This window comes from Clytia hemisphaerica, unplaced genomic scaffold (genome assembly GCF_902728285.1).
Source record: "Clytia hemisphaerica strain Z4C2 unplaced genomic scaffold, Clytia hemisphaerica genome assembly, whole genome shotgun sequence".
Classification (NCBI taxonomy): Eukaryota; Metazoa; Cnidaria; class Hydrozoa; order Leptothecata; family Clytiidae; genus Clytia; species Clytia hemisphaerica.
Genome location: NW_027104057.1, coordinates 1649358 through 1670798, shown reverse-complemented (window position 1 = coordinate 1670798; position 21441 = coordinate 1649358). Strand labels below are relative to the sequence as shown.

Here is a 21441-nt window from a genome sequence, read left to right as displayed (position 1 = left end):
GCTCGTTAAATGGTAGTGACCAATAAAATCTGAAAATCGACTTTCTCAAAACATGGTCATAATTGTATACCAAAATGTTAAAAATTTGATGGAGATTTAGAAAAACATTATTTTAGTAACATACGTCAAATATGATGTGAATAAATGTTTTGACCCTTCAAAGCCGTTTTTTGACAAAAAAACAGGCGTAATTGCATTATGGGCATGAAATCCTAAAAGATACAAATATTGTTTTGGGAATGAATTTCTAGCAAGTAGTCAATGTTTGTAGGTTTTGCGGTGTATTTTGATTTTAACGTACAGTTTTGAAATTATTTAGGTACCAATAATCTAATTGTAGTGAATTGCAGTGAATCACTGTTCAAAATTTGAGACCAAAAGGACTTTTTTATAAAAAGTTATTCAAAAAAGCCATTTTGTAGGTTTTAAGAAGTAAATAACTAAAATTGCATTTTTTCGCGAAGCAATAAAAACTTTTTTAGCAGCTTTTCCAAAAACCATACCCAGGGAAGAAATTCATAGCTAGTCTAGGCTCACTCAGAAAATATTTCAGATGTTACTGTTTTCTCTATCAGGATATAGATTTTTTTTATCTAGTTTTTAAGGGGTATCCACTGGTAACACTTTTTAACAAATGTTTCAACTATGACAAATCATATACCGTTGAAAGGATAATTAAGAGTACTATATAATTTTGAAAAAAATTATTCCAAAATTCTTTGAGTGATATGATTACATGATTACATGGGTTGCAGGTGTTAATTAAAAAGGCAAGTAAAAGAGACACTTTATTCTCAAGTAATATATAATGATTCAATACCAATATATCTCATACAAAACCAATTTGGTGCAAAAATATATACAAGTGTCCAAATCCTCAATATAAAATGGTAGTAATTTGCAAGAAAATTAGGGCTTGAAGGTATAATCAGATGGTTTGAGCTATTTGGACTGCAGAAACCTTCTGTGGTTCTAAGTAAAACCCACAAACACTTTTATCAAATTATTTTCCAAAGTCGACATGTCATAATTCAAAATTTCCCAAAATGGGTTCTTACACAGTGATGATTCGATTGTTTTCTTACTAAAAGTAAAAAACTCTCGAATTTGCAAAACAGTTAGGCAAAAAATATTTTAAATACAATAATAGGAAAGCACATGCCAAGTATATCAAACCATCTGATTATCACTTCAAGATTCTATATTAAAGTTATTTGGTGAAGACTATAGCTTCGGCCTCTTTTTATTGGGAATAATGCTAACATTTAAGTGTCATTGATAACAAATTGCTTTTATTTTAGGTTATTGTTCTCGCCTGTAAAATCTCATTTCGCATCGTACCTTGATCAATCTTTTAAGTCTTGACTCCCATTTCGATGCCATTTTCTTTTTTCTCGTTGTTCGTTTCACCAAACTCCAATTGATCATTTTGCTGAGATAAACCCAAAGGATACACCAACACCATTGTGAAAAGATCTTCAATCATGTTTCCTTCGATGTCAAATTGCTCTCTGATTTCACCACGCACACCACTTGAGAAAGCGAAAAAAGCCATCAAACAGGCCCAAGCAACATATGAGATTTGCTCCACACCAACTTCCACAATCATCAAAATAATCCACAAATAAAATGGTAATCCAAATTGGATTGCGTACAAAATGAACATACCGCCATTCGACTCTTGTTTGTCAAGCTTCAATCTTAACTTGGCTAGTCGATACCAGGGTGCAACGATATCGAGAGGAATCTGAACGAGGATTCTGAAGTCGGCGATTGACCACATACTTCGATACCATCTCCCTTCTTGTTCGTCAATTTCACCATATTCCTCACGAACAGCTCTCCACATTGCAACACATGTCCAATTCAAACAAAATGTAAACGGCAGACCACACGCAACAGAAACTGTCTGTAAGGCAGACAGCGACTTTTGTCCTCCAGCTTTCAATAGAGCTGTTGCTGTAGCTCCTTCAGTCAAAGCCCAAAAGATTCTTTGCAATACAGGTGGTTCGGGGTTTCCATTAGCAGACAAGCAGTCAATGACAAGAGAGCCAGAATCAGAACTTGTCACGAAATATAAGATGATAGCAATGAGAGACAAAACAGCCATCATCATTCCGAGATCTTTGTGTGACATCATCACATCGAACCACATCTCAGTATCTCCGCGACAATTCAGCCTCGTCGTTCCATACATGGCATAAATTTCATCCCAACGGGTTGAATATCTATAATCGCAAACGATTAGGATTTACAAATCTCTGGTCTCTTAATTATTTTAATACCACTTGATTTCTCTTTAACCCTTTAAGAGCCATTTTTTTTAAGAGTCTTCAGGGTGTGATACCTCACCCTCTTGGATTTTGCTGAAATTTAGACCAAATGATCTATCACACAAGAAAATAAGACCCTGAAAATTTCACTTTGATATCTCAAGTAGTTTTGAAGATACAGCGTCTCAAAGATAGGCTACTAAGTGAAAATTGACCCCTAAAAATCATTTCTAAGTCCAAGTGTTGTGATTAGCTTTAGACTGTCCAATATTTCTTGTCCAGAAGATTTAAACAGCATTGTTTGAAGTATCTCATAAATTATCACCCTAGTAATGTTGCTTAGTTATTTGAGAATCAACAAGTAAGACTGTTAGTATACACTATTCTAGAGATATTGGACAGTCTAAAAGCTAATCACGACACTTGGACTTAGAAATTTTGCGGTAAAGCGCAAATTATTGTCAAAGTAGGATTTCTGAATGAGTCTAAAAAGTTTTTGAATAGGAATTAAGTACTGTTAAACCCATTTAGTTGAAGTAGCCTGCTTATATTTAAGATTATTTTTCACCAAACTGTGAAAGGTTGAGGCGTTTCCTGGAAATATGGGCTCTGGAATGGTAGGAAAGGCCAGATGCCAGTCTCATTTTTTTTACATATTCTGTACTTAAAAATAAAGAAACAGTCATAAAATGTCATCTGTTGATGGAAATGACCTGAAATCTTTTTCAGTTGTTCCCCTAATGCCAATGATTAGTTGGCTAGAGAAGATCAACCAATATTTTGACAAAAATTATCCTGTTAGAGCCCTTAAGTGGGCCTGATTTAGCATTTTAAGAGGGAGAAAACAACGAAGTTAAGCAAATTTTCAATCGATCATATCTTTAAGAGACTTCAAAAGCCCATTGAGATTTTTTTGAGGCTATAAACTAGACCTACTAAGGAAGCCTTGCTGAAAATTTCAAAAAAATTTGGTGTTGCCTTAAAAAGATACGCCATCTTGAATTTTGCTCCAGGTCTGCCAAAATAGCAATTTTTTCGGCCATTTTTGACGGTTACGTAAAGATGGAAATCCTGAAAATGTTATTTTTGTGGCCAAAACCCACCAGTAAACCACTCCAGGTCAAAAGTTTACTTCAAAAAAGTCCCAAGGACCATCAGCAGCCAGCTAAAAGTGCTTCCAAACCCCGATTACGCAAAGTTTGAAGCCCTCTACAGGAGGTGCTAGAGATTTTCGGGGAAAATTTTGGAGACTCAATTTGATTTTTTCTGATTCCCTACAAAAAGTTCTTGAAATCCACTGTAAATCAGCTTTCTAATGTACTTGAATAAAAATTCATTGGCTTTCAAAATCTGCTCCCCACCAGAGTTCATGAATTTTAGGGGTCAATTTTCGCTTAGTAGCCTATCTTTGAGACGCTGTATCTTCAAAACTACTTGAGATATCAAGGTGAAATTTTCAGAGTCTTATTTTCTTGTGTGATAGATCATTTGGTCAAAATTTCATCAAAATCTAAGAGGGTGAGGTATAAGACTTTCTTTATTCTGAAGATTTTTAAAAAAAATGGCTCTTAATACCTATTTTTCTAAAAGATTTTTACGGTACCTCGTGTACTGTATATAGAATGGCTGTTCTAGTGGGTACAGTGCCCATTACAGTGCCAATCTGTTAAGCTAGTTTCTCATGTCTAGACATTGGTTCACTTACTTTGCTGTGTTGTTTACAGTCATATTGTACATTTGGCATGTAATTCCAGCTTTCTCAGCAGTGTTCTGCATTTGAATTCCAACACCACCAAAGATGGCCATCCAAAGGAAAGAATACAGGGAAGGTAATGTCAAGGTGTAAATGATGAAATCTTTGATAGTTCTTCCACGACTGATTTTTGCGATAAACATTCCAACAAACGGTGACCAACTGATCCACCAACCCCCTGAAAATTTACAACAAATATATTATGGGAGCACTTTTGATGATTTGTTAAAACGTAGGATGTAAAAATACAGCGATGTCAACGTAGTAGGTTCTAAACATCGCTTATGATTATGGTCTTTATTTTTAGTCTGTGGACCTGCATAAGATTCACCTTTAAAGCTTATCTTGTTTACGATTATAGCTTTTATTTTAAAGAAAACCCAATGTGATATTCACAGTAGCTATGCATCGTTTTTAAAGTAAATTTTCAAACTTACAGTAAAAGATGGTCCAGCTGTCGATCCAAGAATGGTTTTCTTTGCCGTCAGGTGCATTTCCTTGTTGTGCAAAAGCATCGGTGTGAAATCCTAGTTGGATGATCCATTGCAAGTAATAACCAATAGATTGAACGAAAACATTTAAAAGGTGCCAAGTATCAGATGAGAAAAAGATGAAAAACATGATGAAACAACCTGAAAGAGAAACAGTACAATGTTTACTACAATCCCCATCGTAATATTTCACACAAAAGGGGAATTTGAAAACCACAAATGATTTTTAAATGCTTCAAAGTACGGTTGGAAAGTAGAGTTTTAACTCTGAGGTACCAAGTATCAGATGAGAAAAAGATGAAAAACATGATGAAACAACCTGAAAATGGATGAAAAAGAAGTTTCAAATGTTATCCTAAAGTGTAAACAGATTTAGATTCAGGGGTTGAATATGCCATCTTCTTTATCAATATGCTTTAATTTTAGCACATGATACTTTACGGGATGATATTCAGATCAGGAAGATGTTCAAAGCCCGGGGGGGTACTACCCTTGTCGACCGATGGAGGTGCTCCGCTGAGGTTCGAAAAATGGACCCTACGTGGGACTAGAAATTTGCGAAAAAAGTGACCCTGAATGGGACTGAAATTCCAAAATTTTCTCAAATTTTCTACTTTTTTCCAAAATTTTCCAAAAATAGGCACCCTACGAGGGACTGATTTTTCTATTTTGGTGTTTTTGCGACCCTACCTGGGACTCGTGGAGGTTAAAAAAGGTACCCTGACCAGCGGAGCATCCCGTAGCCCATCTTACCCTAGTACCCCCCCCCCCCCCCCGGGGTTCAAAGAGATCCATCTCTGATTGTTTTGAAAAATAATCCACCTCATAATTAGACATACCGATTCCGAAACAAATTTCTGACAATCTTCGAATCCCGACTTTTAAACCACTGATAACAGAAATGGTAGCCAATGCTGTGACACACCAAATGATGATAATTTGGTTGTCGGTACTTTCAGCAATATCGCTATTGATTCGATGAATTCCATTGTTCAATTGCATGACTCCCAACCCAAGACTGGTGCAGACACCAAACAGTGTACAAATGATACACAGAGTATCAATCATATCTCCAATCACTCCATAAATGAGATCTCCGAGAATCGGATAGAAGCAGGTCCTCATTGTTAACGGTAATCCTTTTCGGTAACTCAAGAATCCGAGCAGCAAACCGATGACCACATATACAATCCAACCGTGAATTCCCCAATGAAAGTACGTCAAATTGATAGCATCTTGAGCTGCTTGATTGTCAGAGTACCTGTTTGATAGAAATAACACATGTGATCGATGATGGTGTTATTGTAATACAAAAGAAGTATAAGATTTTTGGTACGACTTTTATCATGACAATAACCTCCAAGTTGTTATAAACAAATTAAAGAGTAACAGCACGTGCCTGTTTTGGTATCTGTTTCCATATTCATCTTTTGTTCTATAGTGTGAGACTGGCTCAGCGACGCCATAATAGAAAAGGCCGATAGAAATTCCAGTTGAAAACAACATCATGAAGTATGTCCCATCGTTGAATTCTGGTTTTTCGTCGTCTTTGCCTGGAAATAAATGGATCAATCTAAATGGAAATCTGTTGCTTTAAACCCTTAACTTAGGCATTTTCATAATTTTTGTTTGATAGAAATTAGAGTGAAAAAAAAAGAATCGGTCCTTTGACCAAACTTAACAGTTGTCGCCATTCTCTCCCTCCTAGCTACCCAACGGGCTAAATCTAGAGATGAAGCGGTTTTAAAAACTGGTTTACTATCTAAACTTATGCACCTTTCTTTATAGATTTCAAATTCGATTTCACGATTCGGAGCTATATCTTCCTTACTAGTATTTTAATAATGTTTGTGAAAATTTTGAAATCAGAATTTTTTTGACTAAAACCGTTACGAAAATGAGCGAAATTAGTTTAAAAAAGGAGCCGATTTCCAGAAATAAGTCCCACGAAAATTAAATCATTTTGGAAAAGAATGTTTAAGAAAATATCTGCTCACGAAAATTTATCCAAACTTACCCAGCCGCATGTTCGAATATTTGGAGAAGTAAAGTGCAATGATAAAAAAAGCCCAGACATCTTGGGTTGCAACATAAAGCCATGTCCATTTGTCGGTAATCCAATCTTTGACATCTGCCATAATTGTTTCAGCATCTTCTGGAAAGACCACAACCAAAATGACGAAAAGCCAAATAATTGCCGCCGACAGAAGTGTCGTAACAGGGTTGAAATAAAACGAAAACGGGCCGAGTTCGAAGCTGACGTGATGGCACCTGTAAAAGCAAAAAAAATTGTCGATCATAAAATTGATACTATTTTTCTTTTTGCTTCCTAGTGAACAAATTTGATGTTTCTGCAAATTATTTGAACTGTTTGAGCATGTTTAGATTCGGAGATGAAATAATGGATTTTAAATCCCTAGTACTTTCCATCATTGCTAGAAAAAAAGAAGTATTGATTAGTTAACCTATTCATCTGTTCCTGAGACAACTTCTCCAGATCCCTGGCTTTGATCTTCTCCAGCCTTTTCTGCTGATCAGAAGACATGTCTTCTTCGATGTGGTTCTCCATTTTGTCACGCTCTTCCTTTCTATAAACAACACAAAATAAAAGTCTGACTTTACAACATCTGTGTTAGAGGAGCCCCTACCCCAGCAGTATCTCATCACGCCATTTCTCCAATTTTTCTTGGTTTCCAGCGTCGGATACAGGAGGTAGGCTATCTTATTCATGGAGAGTAATTAGTTTCCATATAAGGTAATACCATAATAAAGTGCACTCTCCTTCATTGGTTATAGCCTCCCTCTGTATCCGAGCCTGGTTTCATCACGATCACAAAAATTGCCAAAACATAGCGAAAAATAGAACGAATCACAAATAACGAATAAAAGTTTTTGCCCTTTTGCTCATCACGACCGAAAAACTTGGAATCACGTCATCACGGACACCATTCGGAAGCCTCTTAGAAAAAAATAGTATTTATGTAGTATGGACTGTTACATAGAGTAATTAACGACGCTTGAGGTCACCTCTATTCAAATCGCGTTCAAATGTCTACCAAATCTATAAAAGTCTATCAAATCAAATATATTCACTTAGCAACTACACCACTCCTCAACAGCTTGAGTTAAACATTTTATTCAATCTTGCAACAGTAGAACAAAAGCAAAGTAACAACGACCACTAACCACTAACTACCAATCACTGCGCAATCACTCAAAACTTTTCAAAGCATTTCACATCCCCATCTCTCTTTCTCTCGACCTCACTCTACCAAAGTCGCATGTAAATTGAATTATCTCCTCGAACTCATTCTAAGTACCTCCACACCCTTGTACTTGATTTTTTTGCATACATTATAAAGATGACTTATCGTCATTATAAAACGGACCATCATTATGAAATGACTTTACAAAACTGTTTTTCATTGGTCAATGGAAGATTATCAAATCTAGATAACTCAATAATAATTCGATCAAAGCGAATCAGATGACGGTATATTTGAACTTCATTGCAAAACGGAGGAAAAAATACAAAGTCAAAATGATATAAGTACAACAGTAATTCGATTAAAACCTCAATGACAAGAAATATTTTACAACTTTTATTGGCTGATTATAATCTCAATGATCTTTCTCATAATGGGAGAATAAGAATCATCTTTTTTATAAGTCATTGTTTTTTCCTCTTGCTTTGTGAGAGTTGTATGCAGCGGTTTTCAAGCTACTTGCAATGGAATAAGACTCCAAAATACCCTTTACTGCAATGGCTGAACAACTTTTTCATAATTTTTTTCATGATAGGTTGTCGAATTTCCGTAGCATCGTAAGAAAAATTTATGAATGCTGGGTATTAAATAGACTAGAGTCGTACTTCTGACTGAACTTTGCGTTTTGATGATTTTTGATGACGCTGAGTCCAGTGTAGGAGTTGAAAGATATAATCAAAAATGAGAAACAAACATCAATAACAGATTTGCAATCTCTTATTCTCAAATAAAAACATTGTTTCATACTGTTTTTATCTTCCAAAAACAACTAAAATCTATCAGACTGTTTTACAGTCCGCCGAAGCAAAAGCATATTAATATATACAACCGGGCCACTTAATCGCGCCATCCAGTCTATAAAAAAGCTTTAAGTGGACCCCGGGCTAGGTATTAAATAGATAGAGACGTCAGATTCTATTTTCTAAGACTTGGTATGACCCTGTCAGGACCACCTTGGTCAATGCTCTACCTTCGCAACACGGTGAACTTTTCTCATTGCAATGGAGTCTCCATAACCCGAACACGCATTTGAACACAAATTTTTAGAGTTAAGGAAGCTTTGAGTTAAAATAAAGAGGCATTCAAGTGAAAGAGACTCCCCTATATCATTATTTTTCACTTAAATGCTGTTTATATTTTCCAGCCATTGGTTCAAGAAAAACTTGGCTCCTTGTTCTGAATGTGTTCTTTTCTGATACCTAGATTGAAACAAGATTCTTGTAAAATCAATTTGTATAACACGCGTTTTTCGAAAACGAAATGCATAAAATTGTGTTTCCAATGCAATCGAACGAATTTGAAGATATTCTCACAGAAATTGTGAAGTTTGCGCATTTTATCGTATTCTTATAACAGATCATACTGTGCATACTACGTTCTGGTCTACGGGGATATGGCGAATATGACGAATGAATTTCTTACGGAACCATAGCCTTGAATGAATGAATACATGCCATGCGTGGAGTATCAGAATCTGCTCGGAGATTATTTTCGTGAAGTAACTCAGTTAAGTGATTCACGTTAGAACAATTTTCATAATAGAGATAATGGTTTTGAATTTAAAGCGAACTCGCGACATTATCATGATGATGCTTCTATTAATACTTTTAGTGATGTTCCTCTTTCATAATATTCTTCCTAATCAGCTTAAAAAATCTTTGAGGCTAGTTAGTTACACTCCCTTCTCACTGACCTGGTGGGATTTTATCAGCTAGTGGGAATAAAAATAACGGACCGAAACTCGATGGAGATTGATATTCTCAAGTTTTTTATGACTAAGGATTTGAATTCCATTTTTATCTAGCCAGAAAATACGGTGGAGATGTAAAAAATAGCACAATATTTTGCATTATCTTGTTTGCTTATTTGATTATTTTCAGAGGGCACAAAAATTAGATTATAATTTTCCACTGGGGACGATATTTTGGCCAATATTTCCAGTGGGAAGGGGTTCCCTGTGGGTCTGTTGTGAGAAGGGGGTGTTTAGTTATAAGACTTTTAAGTTCTTTTAGCTTTTGAGTAAATGGAGAGGAGGCTGAAAGTTCGTTTTTGAACTCAAGATTTTAAGATCTTTCTTACGGTTACAACCATTGAGTTTAAAGCCCGAAGGGCTAGAGTTCAATCTCTAACCTTTCTCAGGCAAGAAAAAGTGAAGCCTTAAAAAATGCGCCGTATTTTTGACGACAGATTGAATCTAGCAATTCCTTTGTTTACGATTGATATTTTTTTCGAAATTTAGGGGTAAATTTTAATTTCAATCTATCATTTGTGTAAAAACCAGGCGAGCCGCTCAAGGCCGCGCAACTTTGGTAAGATTTGTTGGCTTCAAATCCTACCAAGGAGATTGACTTCTAGCCCTTCGGGCTTATACTTCATTGGTTACAACCCATTTTTTTCGGGTCGTCGTTTCCTTTTTGCTACACGCTTTTTTTTTAAATGGTGTAAATCCATTTCATCATGGATATTCTTAACTTTTTTGGGAAAATCATCCTAAAATATTCTTACAGCATTCTTAGGTTAGGATCTCAATTCAGACTAGATTTAACATTTAGTACATACGTCTCAAGCATAAAATGGCATTTTTGTGAAAGGAGTGAGCCTTACTTGGGGATAATTGGCAATTCATAATTGAAAATGCTCTAAAAATGACATTCTTAGCTTGAGTAGCGAAATTCCATGATGGTGATATTCTTAGCATTACTGTATTCTTAATTTTTACCCATTTTTATCATGGACATTATTATAAAGAAAAGCGTGTAGTTTTTTAGAACATGTACCCGCAAAGAAGATATTCTCACCTTTCCATCGCCAGTAATTCCACACTTTCTGGTGCTGCCATTTTGTTTTCGCGAGACAAATTATCTATTTCTCTTCACCTCTCGAAGTGTGTTATGTTGACACTCACCAATATCTCATCATTCAAACCATCTAAAACGAGAGACAACCTTTTTCAATATTTTCAACTCCAATCCTAAGCATGTGCATTGATTAACATTTTCTATTGACGATTTGCTTAAATGAGGTTCTGTCTTCCTGCCCTTAACGAGCGATCGACAAAATTGTTGGTATATCAAAATAGGTAGAATTAATTAGACTACAATTAAAGATATGTTAGTGATGAATTTCATCCACTTATACATTACAATGGTATCATTAAAAAGTACTTTCGGTTTCCTTGAAAGAATAACCCATGAGAATCTAAACACTTGACATAAAGAGATATCCGTTCCTCTCTTACCTTTGTGACTACCTTCATTTGACCATTTCATATTTTTGAAACTATTACAATATGCAAAGACCCCTGTTATTTCTAAAAAGTCTTCACAGCGTAAATCAATTCACCCTAGTGCCAGTCTTTCCACTCCCCGGATGCACTTCCAACAGTTACTTCATAATGAAAAAGAAAAAGAAAGAAAAAATAATATTGATATCAATTTTTTCGAAACTTTAGTCCTTGAAAAACATTTTTTTACCACAAACATAGAGGCTTACATGACCCTAGGTTTCTGCTCGTTCTTTTATACACGTTTTTTTATAAGAACATCCAAAGTTTTTGAAACATTCAGATGTTCTTAACTTTTTGAGCTTAAAGCCTAAAAATGTTCTTAACATGCTCTTATTTTCACCATTTTTGAGAGTATTTTTGCCCAACTTCCTAAGAAAATAGGTGTTTAAGGGTCCAAAAAGCCTAAAGATGTTCTTAACTTGTTCTTAACATTTTAAACATCGAAGCCTTTATGTTCTTATATAGTTTGTTCTTATAAAAAAACATGTATAAGAATATATCTATAAAGGTCTACGATTCCCCCTAGTTATGACCTGCAAGTCTCTTTACAACATACAAGCCTTGAATAAAATAGTTCATGATATAGGTAGATAGCCTAAGCCTAAAAATGTTCTTAAAATGCTTTTATTTTCACCATTTTTGAGAGTATTTTTGCCCAACTTCCTAAGAAAATAGGTGTTTAAGGGTCAAAAAAGCCTTAAGATGTTCTTAACTTGTTCTTAACATTTTAGCCATCGAAGCCTTATGTTCTTATATAGTTTGTTCTTAAAAAAAAATAGGAATATATCTATAAAGGTCTACGATTCCCCCTAACATGACCTGCAAGTCTCTTTACAACATACAAGCCTTGAATAAAATCGTTCATGATATAGATAGAATATTGCTTTGGATATTTGCAAGAGATGATCCTCTTTGAATCTTTATAATTTTTTAAAACATAATTATAACAAAAGTAGCATTTAATAAAATCATCAGCTAACCTCAAGTACATTAAAATTTCTTTTCATGGACAGTGATGAAAACAGACGAATGTCTCAGCTTGAATGAAATTAAGGATAAATGGATGGAATTAATTTTTCACATACTCGGGGATGGAATTTTGGATCATTTTTTTCCGGTGGGTAAGAGGTTCTTACGGGCCTGACACAGGGATGTAAGTATGTCTATAGACTGTAGTGCCCTATCTATATTTTCCACTTAAAGACACCCCCTTCTCATTGACCTGCTGAGACCCCTTCTCACTGAAAAGATCTCAATTTTTGTCCCCACTGAAAATAATCAAATAAACCAATCCTCACTGCAAAATAGTATGTTATTTTTCCCATCCCCACAGAACTTTCTGACTTGAAAACAAAAGAATTGAAATCCCCAGCCAAAAAAATGGGAATACGAATCCGCCCTTCCGAATTTCAGTCAGTTATTTTTATCGCCACTGGCTGAAAAAATCCTACCAGATCTGTGAGAAGGGGGTGTTTAAAGCGATCAGTAGTACACATCTGTGTCACAGACCCTCTGGGATCCCAGCCCCACTGGAAAATTAAGCAAAACTTTCGTCCCCCGGTGGGGAAATACCCTTGAATTTCAGCCTCACTGGGAAGTTGACTTTGATTTCATCCCACTCGAAATTCAATGTCTAAAGATTGCACTCAAAAACCATCCCCCACTGGATTTTTTAACCTTAGAGCAATAAAATTTCTATCCCAATAGGGATTTCGATAGGGATTTTTATCCCCACTGCAAAAAAGGTTCCACTGGGGCTGTAAGACAGGAGTATAGTAGTCCGATCAAGTGCCTTTACATGCAGCTTAAAATATATTAAAAAATAGATCAGTTAAAAATAAAGTAATTTAAATACATTAAAAGCGAGTCATATTAAAATGATAAGCATTTAAGCCCCTATATAAAACATTTAAAATTGTAATAATTTTCATCCATCAAAAAAGATCAATCATAATGTCTCAAAGAGGTAGTAATCTTGTATATAATGTCTAGTTTATCTTATCATTTATATCAAAGATTGATGTAGTAAAAATAAGATCTCCATCCCATTTATTTTCAAATCGCTTTACACATAAATTACATACGTATAGGTAGGTCAAACTTTTTGAGCCACTGTTGGAGTATTAGTGTAAGCGCCCTTCATTCCTCCCATTTCGATGCCATTTTCTTTCTTCTCGTTGTTCGTTTCACCAAATTCCAATTGATCATTTTGCTGAGATAAACCCAAAGGATACACCAACACCATTGTGAAAAGATCTTCAATCATGTTTCCTTCGATATCAAATTGCTCTCTGATTTCACCACGTACACCACTTGAGAAAGCGAAAAAAGCCATCAAACAGGCCCATGCAACATATGAGATTTGCTCCACACCAACTTCCACAATCATCAAAATAATCCACAAATAAAATGGTAACCCAAATTGGATTGCGTACAAAATGAACATACCACCATTCGAATCTTGCTTGTTAAGCTTCAATCTTAACTTAGCCAGTCGATACCAGGGTGCAAGGGTGTCAAGAGGGATCTGGACAAAAACTTTAGTGCTGATAGACCACATACTTCGATACCATCTCCCTTCTTGTTCGTCAATTTCACCATACTCCTCACGAACAGCTCTCCACATTGCAACACATGTCCAATTCAAACAAAATGTAAACGGTAGGCCGACAGACACAGAGACAGTTTGGAGAGCAGACAACGACTTTTGTCCTCCAGCTTTCAATAGAGCTGTTGCTGTAGCTCCCTCAGTAAAAGCCCAAAAGATCCTTTGCAATACAGGTGGTTCGGGGTTTCCATTAGCAGACAAGCAGTCAATGACAAGAGAGCCAGAATCAGAACTTGTCACGAAATATAAGATGATAGCAATGAGAGACAAAACAGACATCATCATTCCGAGATCTTTGTGTGACATCATCACATCGAACCACATTTCAGTTGTACCACGACAACTCAACATAGTTGTCCCATACATGGCGTATACTTCATCCCAACGATTCGAGTATCTAAATTGGTAAATGAAACTCCCTAATTATTCCCATACTTTCTGTGGATGGGAGGGGGGTTAATGATATATTTATACGTTGAAATCTCTGTAATGAGCAGGGAGTTCATTCTCAAATTATGGCAAATTGGCTTAAAAGCAAACGAATCGGCATTGAAACCAGACTATTTTTATCCTGAATTCCGGAACTAACGACTTAGAACTCTCATAACTATCAACCCACCTCACTTTGACATGCTTAAGTAATGAATTTTGGGTGACACCTTCTCTATTCTCATTTTAGAATAGAACGTGCTTATAGCTGTTCCTTTCGTTTTTAGACTTATGAAGAAATTTAACTAAAACCATGAAAGTAATAAAGATAGATGGAGAGTCAATGCCTTTTGTTCTATTCTGATTTATCATCGGAAGCAAACAGCTTTTTGGTTGCTTTGGGAATAAGATAATTAATTTTCGGTATAGTTGTGGGAATATTTAAGATGAATGAAAAGACATGTATGTTGAAATATAATAAATAGCCTTGTCATGAAAAATTGAAAGAAACTTCACATAATAAGCACAATACTCCAAACTTCTAGGGGAAGCTGCCCATAAAGCCATCGATAGATTTTAAAAAAGAATTACGTGTTACGATTAGGAACCTTGTATCGATCATTTTGTCAGAGTATGAAAACCGCTGCCCACTTAGACGTGAAGATTTTAAGATAAGAAACTTTCAATGATAATGTGATGCAACTCTCAATGTTAACAAAATGCCAGCCCAAAAAAATGTCCTTATGAAATTAATATACTCTTTTAGTCTCACATCAGTTGAAACTATTTCGAATCGCATTTTAACAAGGATTTTCGGCAAAATTAAGTTTTTCAAAATCAACCAAACAGTCTCTTTTTTGTTCTTATAAAGTTATAAATTGATGTTTTTTGTTTCCAATGATGGTACATCAAAGAAAAGCCGCTTTGAATAGATTTATAAAAGATTTCAAGGACCATTTAGATCACTACCGAGACGTTTTCTCTCCATCTATATCTTTATTACCTTCATGTCTTAGCCCAGGAACTTTTGAAGTTTAGAGACTTAATTGTATGCAATCTTTTTTATCACTTACTTTGCTGTGTTGTTTACAGTCATATTGTACATTTGGCATGTAATTCCAGCTTTCTCAGCAGTGTTCTGCATTTGAATTCCAACACCGCCAAAGATAGCCATCCAAAGGAAAGAGTACAGGGAAGGCAATGTCAAAGTGTAAATGATAAAATCTTTGATAGTTCTTCCACGACTGATTTTTGCGATAAACATTCCAACAAACGGTGACCAACTGATCCACCAACCCCCTGAAATTTACAACAAATATGATTTTAAGTAATTTTAGGATAATATGGATATAGAAATGTAAAATATCGTATGTTTCAATGGATTTTGAAGAAAGACGACAGCGATTTTCAAATATTCTGGACTAAAGAGAAAATGATTTCTTGTAGAAATTTTTCATTCGTCTGATTTTATAAAACGTAAATACTCACAGTAAAAGATGGTCCAGCTGTCGATCCAAGATGGGTTTTCTTTGCCATCAGGCGCATTTCCTTCTTGTGCAAAAGCTTCCGTGTGAAATCCTAACTGGATGATCCATTGCAAGTAATAACCAATCGATTGAACGAAAACATTTAAAAGGTACCAAGTATCAGATGAAAAGAAGATGAAAAACATGATGAAACAACCTGAAAGCAAAACAGTACAATGTTTACTACAATCCCCACCGTAATATTTCACACAAAAGGGGAATTTGAAAACCACAAATGATTTTTAAGTGCTTCAAAGTACGGTTGGAAAGTAGAGTTTTAACTCTGAGTTTTAACACTTAAGGATCTCAGGATCTAAAAGTTTAAATGCTCCAATAAGGCTGAGAATGTAGCCTGGAAGCCACTTAACCCTCCCAAATCGAAAAATCCAATGAAACAAAGTGGAAGTACTGAAACTGTAATTCTCGCCCGATCTTTAAATTTTGAAAAACGTTAAAATACCCAAAAATGCCAATATATTTCGGCACCGATTGTAGAAGCCTGGTAAGGAGGGACTACAACTCAGAGTCGAAGAAGAAATGGTTATAAAACCCTGTTAGATGAAGGACGTCCATCGACAAATAGAGAATTTCCACTTGTTCCAATGTGTACACCCTAACCGATTTTAAGTACCCACGTCTTTTAAGTACCGGTAAAGAACCAGTAAAAATCTACAAAAAGGCTGCTGAAAATCCAGTCAATTTAGCAGTCATTTCAAAACGTCTATTTGAAGAATGGTCGCCTGGTCGATCATTTTAAAACAATATTTTGATGTAATCGTTGCTAACCAACACAGACCAGTGTCTAATTGTCACTTGAAATCGCATGGGAATTCACATTTGAAAGTGAATACACTCTGGTACAGAGTAAGAAATTCCTCGAGGAAATTCTATTGTAATACCCCCGAAACAATCCCACAATGCATCGCTTTTTTAGAAAAATCAACAACTCCGAAAAGGTCTATTCTATCAATCTTACCGATTCCGAAACAAATTTCTGACAATCTTCGAATTCCGACTTTCAAACCACTAATAACAGAAATGGTAGCCAATGCTGTGACACACCAAATGATGATAATTTGGTTGTCGGTACTTTCAGCAATATCGCTATTGATTCGATGAATTCCATTGTTCAATTGCATGACTCCCAACCCAAGACTGGTGCAGACACCAAACAGTGTACAAATGATACACAGAGTATCAATCATATCTCCAATCAATCCATAAATGAGATCTCCGAGAATCGGATAAAAGCAGGTCCTCATTGTCAACGGCAATCCTCTTCGGTAACTCAAGAATCCGAGCAGCAAGCCAATGATTACATACACAATCCAACCGTGAATCCCCCAATGAAAATACGTCAAATTGATAGCGTCTTGAGCTGCTTGATTATCGGAGTATCTTCATTAGTAGAATTAAAATATCGTAGTTATTATAAAGTAGCAATTAAATACACCTAATGTTAAAACCAAGATTGTTCAATGCAATAAATATGGAATGTGTTTTATTTCTAATGTGAGCGTGGAAGCTATTTCTCATCGTAGTAAATGTGGGAGTATTTTAAGCCTAAGGACTTATATGTAGAAAAGATTTGATCGAATTCAACTGAATTCAATTGAGCGATTATTACTATTAGATGTACTGGATATGCCCTGTAACCCACATCAAAGTTTATTTTACTTACCTATTCTGGTATCTGTTTCCATATTTTTCTTTGGTTCTGTAGTGCGACACTGGCTCAGCGACGCCATAATAGAAGAGGCCGATAGAAATGCCAGTGGAGAATAACATCATGAAGTAAGCACCATCGCTGAATTCCGGCTTTTCATCATCTTTACCTGAAGAAATGATAGCAGTGTTTCATCATATCTTCTTAATTCTGAATTCAATAAGTTCTGAAAAGAGGTTAATTAATTACACTTTTTAGTACCACAGAATTTTTTTAAGAAATGAAATTCAGCTGACGGATTCCTTCCAAAAATGTTAAGTAATATCTGTGTACAAGTAACTTTTTTCATCTGTAGTCCGGTAGCTATTATTCGAACTTTTCTGTAGCTTGAACTAAAACATTGGTGCCCTCATCTGGAATATCGTATAAAATACTCTATAATCTGAATATTTCTATAACTTGAAGAAAAATGTTTTCCCTGAATATCAAATAAGAGAGTCAATAGATTCTCGATTTCACTTACCCAGCCGCATGTTTGAATATTTGGAGAAATAAAGTGCAATAATAAAAAAGGCCCAAACATCTTGGGTTCCAACGTAAAGCCATGTCCATTTGTCGGTGATCCAATCTTTGACATCTGCCATAAGATCGTCAGCTTCAGATGGAAAGACCACAACCAAAATGACGAAAAGCCAAATAATTGCTGCCGACAAAAAAGTCGTTACAGGGTTGAAATAAAACGAAAACGGGCCGAGTTTGAAACTGACATGATGACATCTGTAAAGGAGAACGTAAAATGGATATAATTATTATGCGTGATGCTGAAGGAGAGAGTTTTTTTTTTTTTAAGAAACTAGTTTTACCAAGCAGCCTCAATGTTTCTTAAGAAATCAGCCTTTTGAGCCTTAAATGTTTCTTACATGTTTCTTACTTTTTGACATAATCAGCCTCATGAAAGGCTGGATTTGAAGGTTCTTTAAAAAAAACGAATTAGAAATTGTTTTTTTCTCATTCTCAGCCTCAGCATGTTTCTTAGATGTTTCTTAGTTTTTAGGCATTCTGAGCCTCGTGTTTCTTAAAAGTGTGTTTCTTAAAAAAAAAAACGTGTATGCTTATAAATACTTTAAAATTAGGGATTGCCCCTCTTGATACACCCCTGTCTCACAGCACCGGTGAAACTTTTTCCTCAGTGGGGATAAAAATTCGTATTGAAATCTCAATGGGGATAGAAATTTTATTGTTCCAAGGTTAAAATATCATGTGGGAATGGTTTTGGAGTGCAATTTTTAAACATTTGATCTCGAATGGGGATGAAATCAAAGTCGAATTCCCAGTGGGGCTGAAATTACAGGGTTTTTTTCCACCGGGGACGAAATTTTAGCCAAATTTTCCAGTGGGGATGGGGTCCCAGCGGGTCTGTGACACGGGGGTGTCTTGATAGATTAACATTCTCAATCGTTCCAAGATTAGTCTGCAAAGAAGTAACAAATTTGAAATTTTTTCGCAGGAGAAAAGTGTAGAGAATGTTCAAGATGACGAAATTTTCCAAGATCTTCAACCCCGACCTTTAAACCTACCTGTTCATTTGATCTATGGCCAATTGCTCAATGTCCCTGGACTTGATTTTCTCCAGTCTTTTCTGTTGTTCCTCATCCATCTCGACGTCAACTCTGTTCGACATTACTTTTTTTCTGTTGTCCAGTAAAAGTCGTGTCAGAACCAATTTAAAACAACGAATCTGGTACTTTAGTGTGAATTTCGAGTCTTTCAGTCCTTTTATTTTCTTATAAAACTAATTCTTACTTACTTATGTCAAAGTTACATCATTTAGTTCCTTTGAAGCAGCGTTTCATTTAGCCCTAAGTATTTTTCCTACAGATCATTGATTTAACGAAGAAAAACATAGAACTAACTCTGTTTCACTGCCCTGTCTTTGATTAAATATACTTTTGTTAGATTTTTTTGAAACTTTCGTTTTCACAGCTTCTTCAATGAGATAAGTTATCGAAGAAATCTCCCAAGAGAATGACAGCCGAGCAAAACTCAAAACCAAAAAGACAGGTTTAATTTTATTCAAAACATATTTCTCTGATTTTAGAGGAAAAAAAATTGTCACCGTTGTGTCATAAGCGGTATGTTTTGTACTGGAAATTTATCATGTACCCTGAAAAAAAAATCAGGTAAAATTAACAAATGCTTGTTTTTCTTTGAAGAGATAAGAAATACTTTGATAATTACTTCAATAAACCAATAAGATAATAAATACCCTCTCATCTTCCCGATCCTCAAAAAGTGTATATCTATGTACAAAAGGTAAAATATCAACTTTTAAATTTTACTCTAAAATATTTTACATCAATTTCTGTTATTTAGAGTGTATTAAGGCTTGGGGACACGAGAATTTTTTTTCCGCGTTGGTGCAATGCAACATGCTTCATACCACCAACCTGAAACGCTTTCTCGTGTCTCCACCCCATTCTTCTTTCACAATAAAAGTGAAATCGACAACACTTTTAATAACATTTTGTGTGTCTTATATTTTTGTCCCTAGGACAATGGAGCAAAATTGATTCGATCATTTAACGTCAGGTTAAAAATGTACGGTTGAGCTCCTGCGAATGCAACAAAATGGCGAATTCCGATGAAAAATCCAACAACGAAATTCAACAAAAAAATGGACCCTGCACAGACGAAAATTGCTTCATAAATAAAACAAACTAGATGCTGAATGGACCTACCTGATGATAAAAGTTAGATAGCCATGCAAGGAGAAAAAAATCAGTCAGAAAATATAGCGTTTTAGCGAAAATGCATAAAGCAATAAATTCATCATTGATTGTTGATGGGGTTGATGGGGGGGAGAGGAAAGGGTTGTAGGTAGGTGAAAAATAAATAGAAAGTACTGGTCGGAAAAATCAGTTTTATTGACAATTGAATCATGCTTGATGGTGAGTATTATTATCAATAATGTTTTTGTGTGAAAAACATAGAAATCAAAATCTGTGAAAACGGCGATTTCTGGCATTTTCAACCGGAAAAAAAAAATTGTTGAAAATCAAACTCAGCCATGTTTTGATCATTGCGAAAAAATCAGAAAAAACTAATGATGACATCTTGAGAAAATGCCAAAAAACCGGTTTTTTCGGCATATTTCCGGAAAAAAATGTTTCTCGAAAATCGGGCTCTGTCACTTTTTAGGTATTGTCATTTGACATCAGTGTGCAAAATTTCATAAAAAAATATAAAATACAGGTCGAGAAATTCAAGAAATACCGTTTTTCCGGCGAAAATAGGCTGTTCCGGCGATTTTTAGAAAGTTCCGGCTTCAAAGATCAGTTTTATCGACAATTGAACCATGCTTGATCGTGGACATATTAATAATGTTTTTGTGTGAAAAAACAACGAAATATAAGGAAAAAGTCCGATGAAAATCTGCAAAAACGGAAAAAATCAGGAAAACCTAATGAGCCAATCTCGAGAAAAAACGGTAACTAACGAACGGACGAACGGACGAACATCAGTTAATTTATAGGACCTCCGGGTAGGTCCAATAATACGGGACAAAGACGTATTGCAGTGTAGGAAATGCCAACGATTCGTCCATTATGCATGCAGAAAGAGATTTGAATGTGTCAAATGCGTTACAGTAACACCAATTTTACGAGAGAAGATCAAAACAAGAAAACAAAGAGTTAGAAACGACAAGGCAACAAATACTGAACAGATAAAGATATACAAGGATTTCAATCTGTTACCGCAAGATTGGATAGTCTGGAGAAGAAGATCGAGAAGCTCGTTAACAAAGAGGACGTCGCTAAAGAAACAAAGCAAATGTCGTATGCAGACATTGCTAAAGATGAATTAACGAAACAAGAGGTGACCATCAATAACTTTCCTAAAAAAGAGAAAGAAGAAGAACGCTGGATTAACGCAACAAGGGGTGCACCATCATCGCTGACCTTATGGAAGACATGGCAGTCCTCTATGGCAGTCCTCCCTCACATTGATTACTGTTCACAGCTATGGTCACCATCCAAGAGACACCAAATGCAACGACTAGAACAGCCTTAAAAATCATTCCTAAATGGAATATCTTCTTTACAAAATCTGAACTATTGGGAGAAACTAAAAACTCTACAGTCT

General features: G+C 35.5%; 2 protein-coding genes across 3 annotated transcripts; both read right to left on the bottom strand.

Annotated features, from left to right (window-relative positions):
- Positions 1 to 775: 775 nt before the first annotated feature.
- On the bottom strand, positions 776 to 10794 carry LOC136812308 (glycine betaine transporter OpuD-like). 2 transcript variants are annotated; one of them, XM_067068805.1, is made up of 8 exons: positions 10582 to 10794; positions 6983 to 7105; positions 6535 to 6788; positions 5917 to 6070; positions 5357 to 5778; positions 4464 to 4658; positions 3979 to 4204; positions 776 to 2228 (listed from the first exon to the last, which is right to left on the bottom strand). In XM_067068805.1, the coding sequence occupies exons 1-8, from the start codon at positions 10620 to 10622 to the stop codon at positions 1355 to 1357; spliced, it is 2289 nt and encodes a 762-aa protein (XP_066924906.1). In that variant the 5' UTR covers positions 10623 to 10794; the 3' UTR covers positions 776 to 1354. The 2 variants fall into 2 exon arrangements, with proteins under 2 accessions (XP_066924906.1, XP_066924907.1); XM_067068806.1 differs by lacking the exon at positions 10582 to 10794 and adding an exon at positions 7704 to 7776.
- Positions 10795 to 13082: 2288 nt separating this feature from the next.
- Positions 13083 to 19016, bottom strand: LOC136812309 (glycine betaine transporter 1-like). Its single transcript, XM_067068807.1, has 7 exons — positions 18876 to 19016; positions 17822 to 18075; positions 17314 to 17467; positions 16609 to 17030; positions 15595 to 15789; positions 15180 to 15405; positions 13083 to 14074 (listed from the first exon to the last, which is right to left on the bottom strand). Exons 1-7 carry the CDS (start codon positions 18977 to 18979, stop codon positions 13165 to 13167), a joined length of 2265 nt encoding a protein of 754 aa, XP_066924908.1. The 5' UTR covers positions 18980 to 19016; the 3' UTR covers positions 13083 to 13164.
- Between the last annotated feature and the right edge of the window lie 2425 nt (positions 19017 to 21441).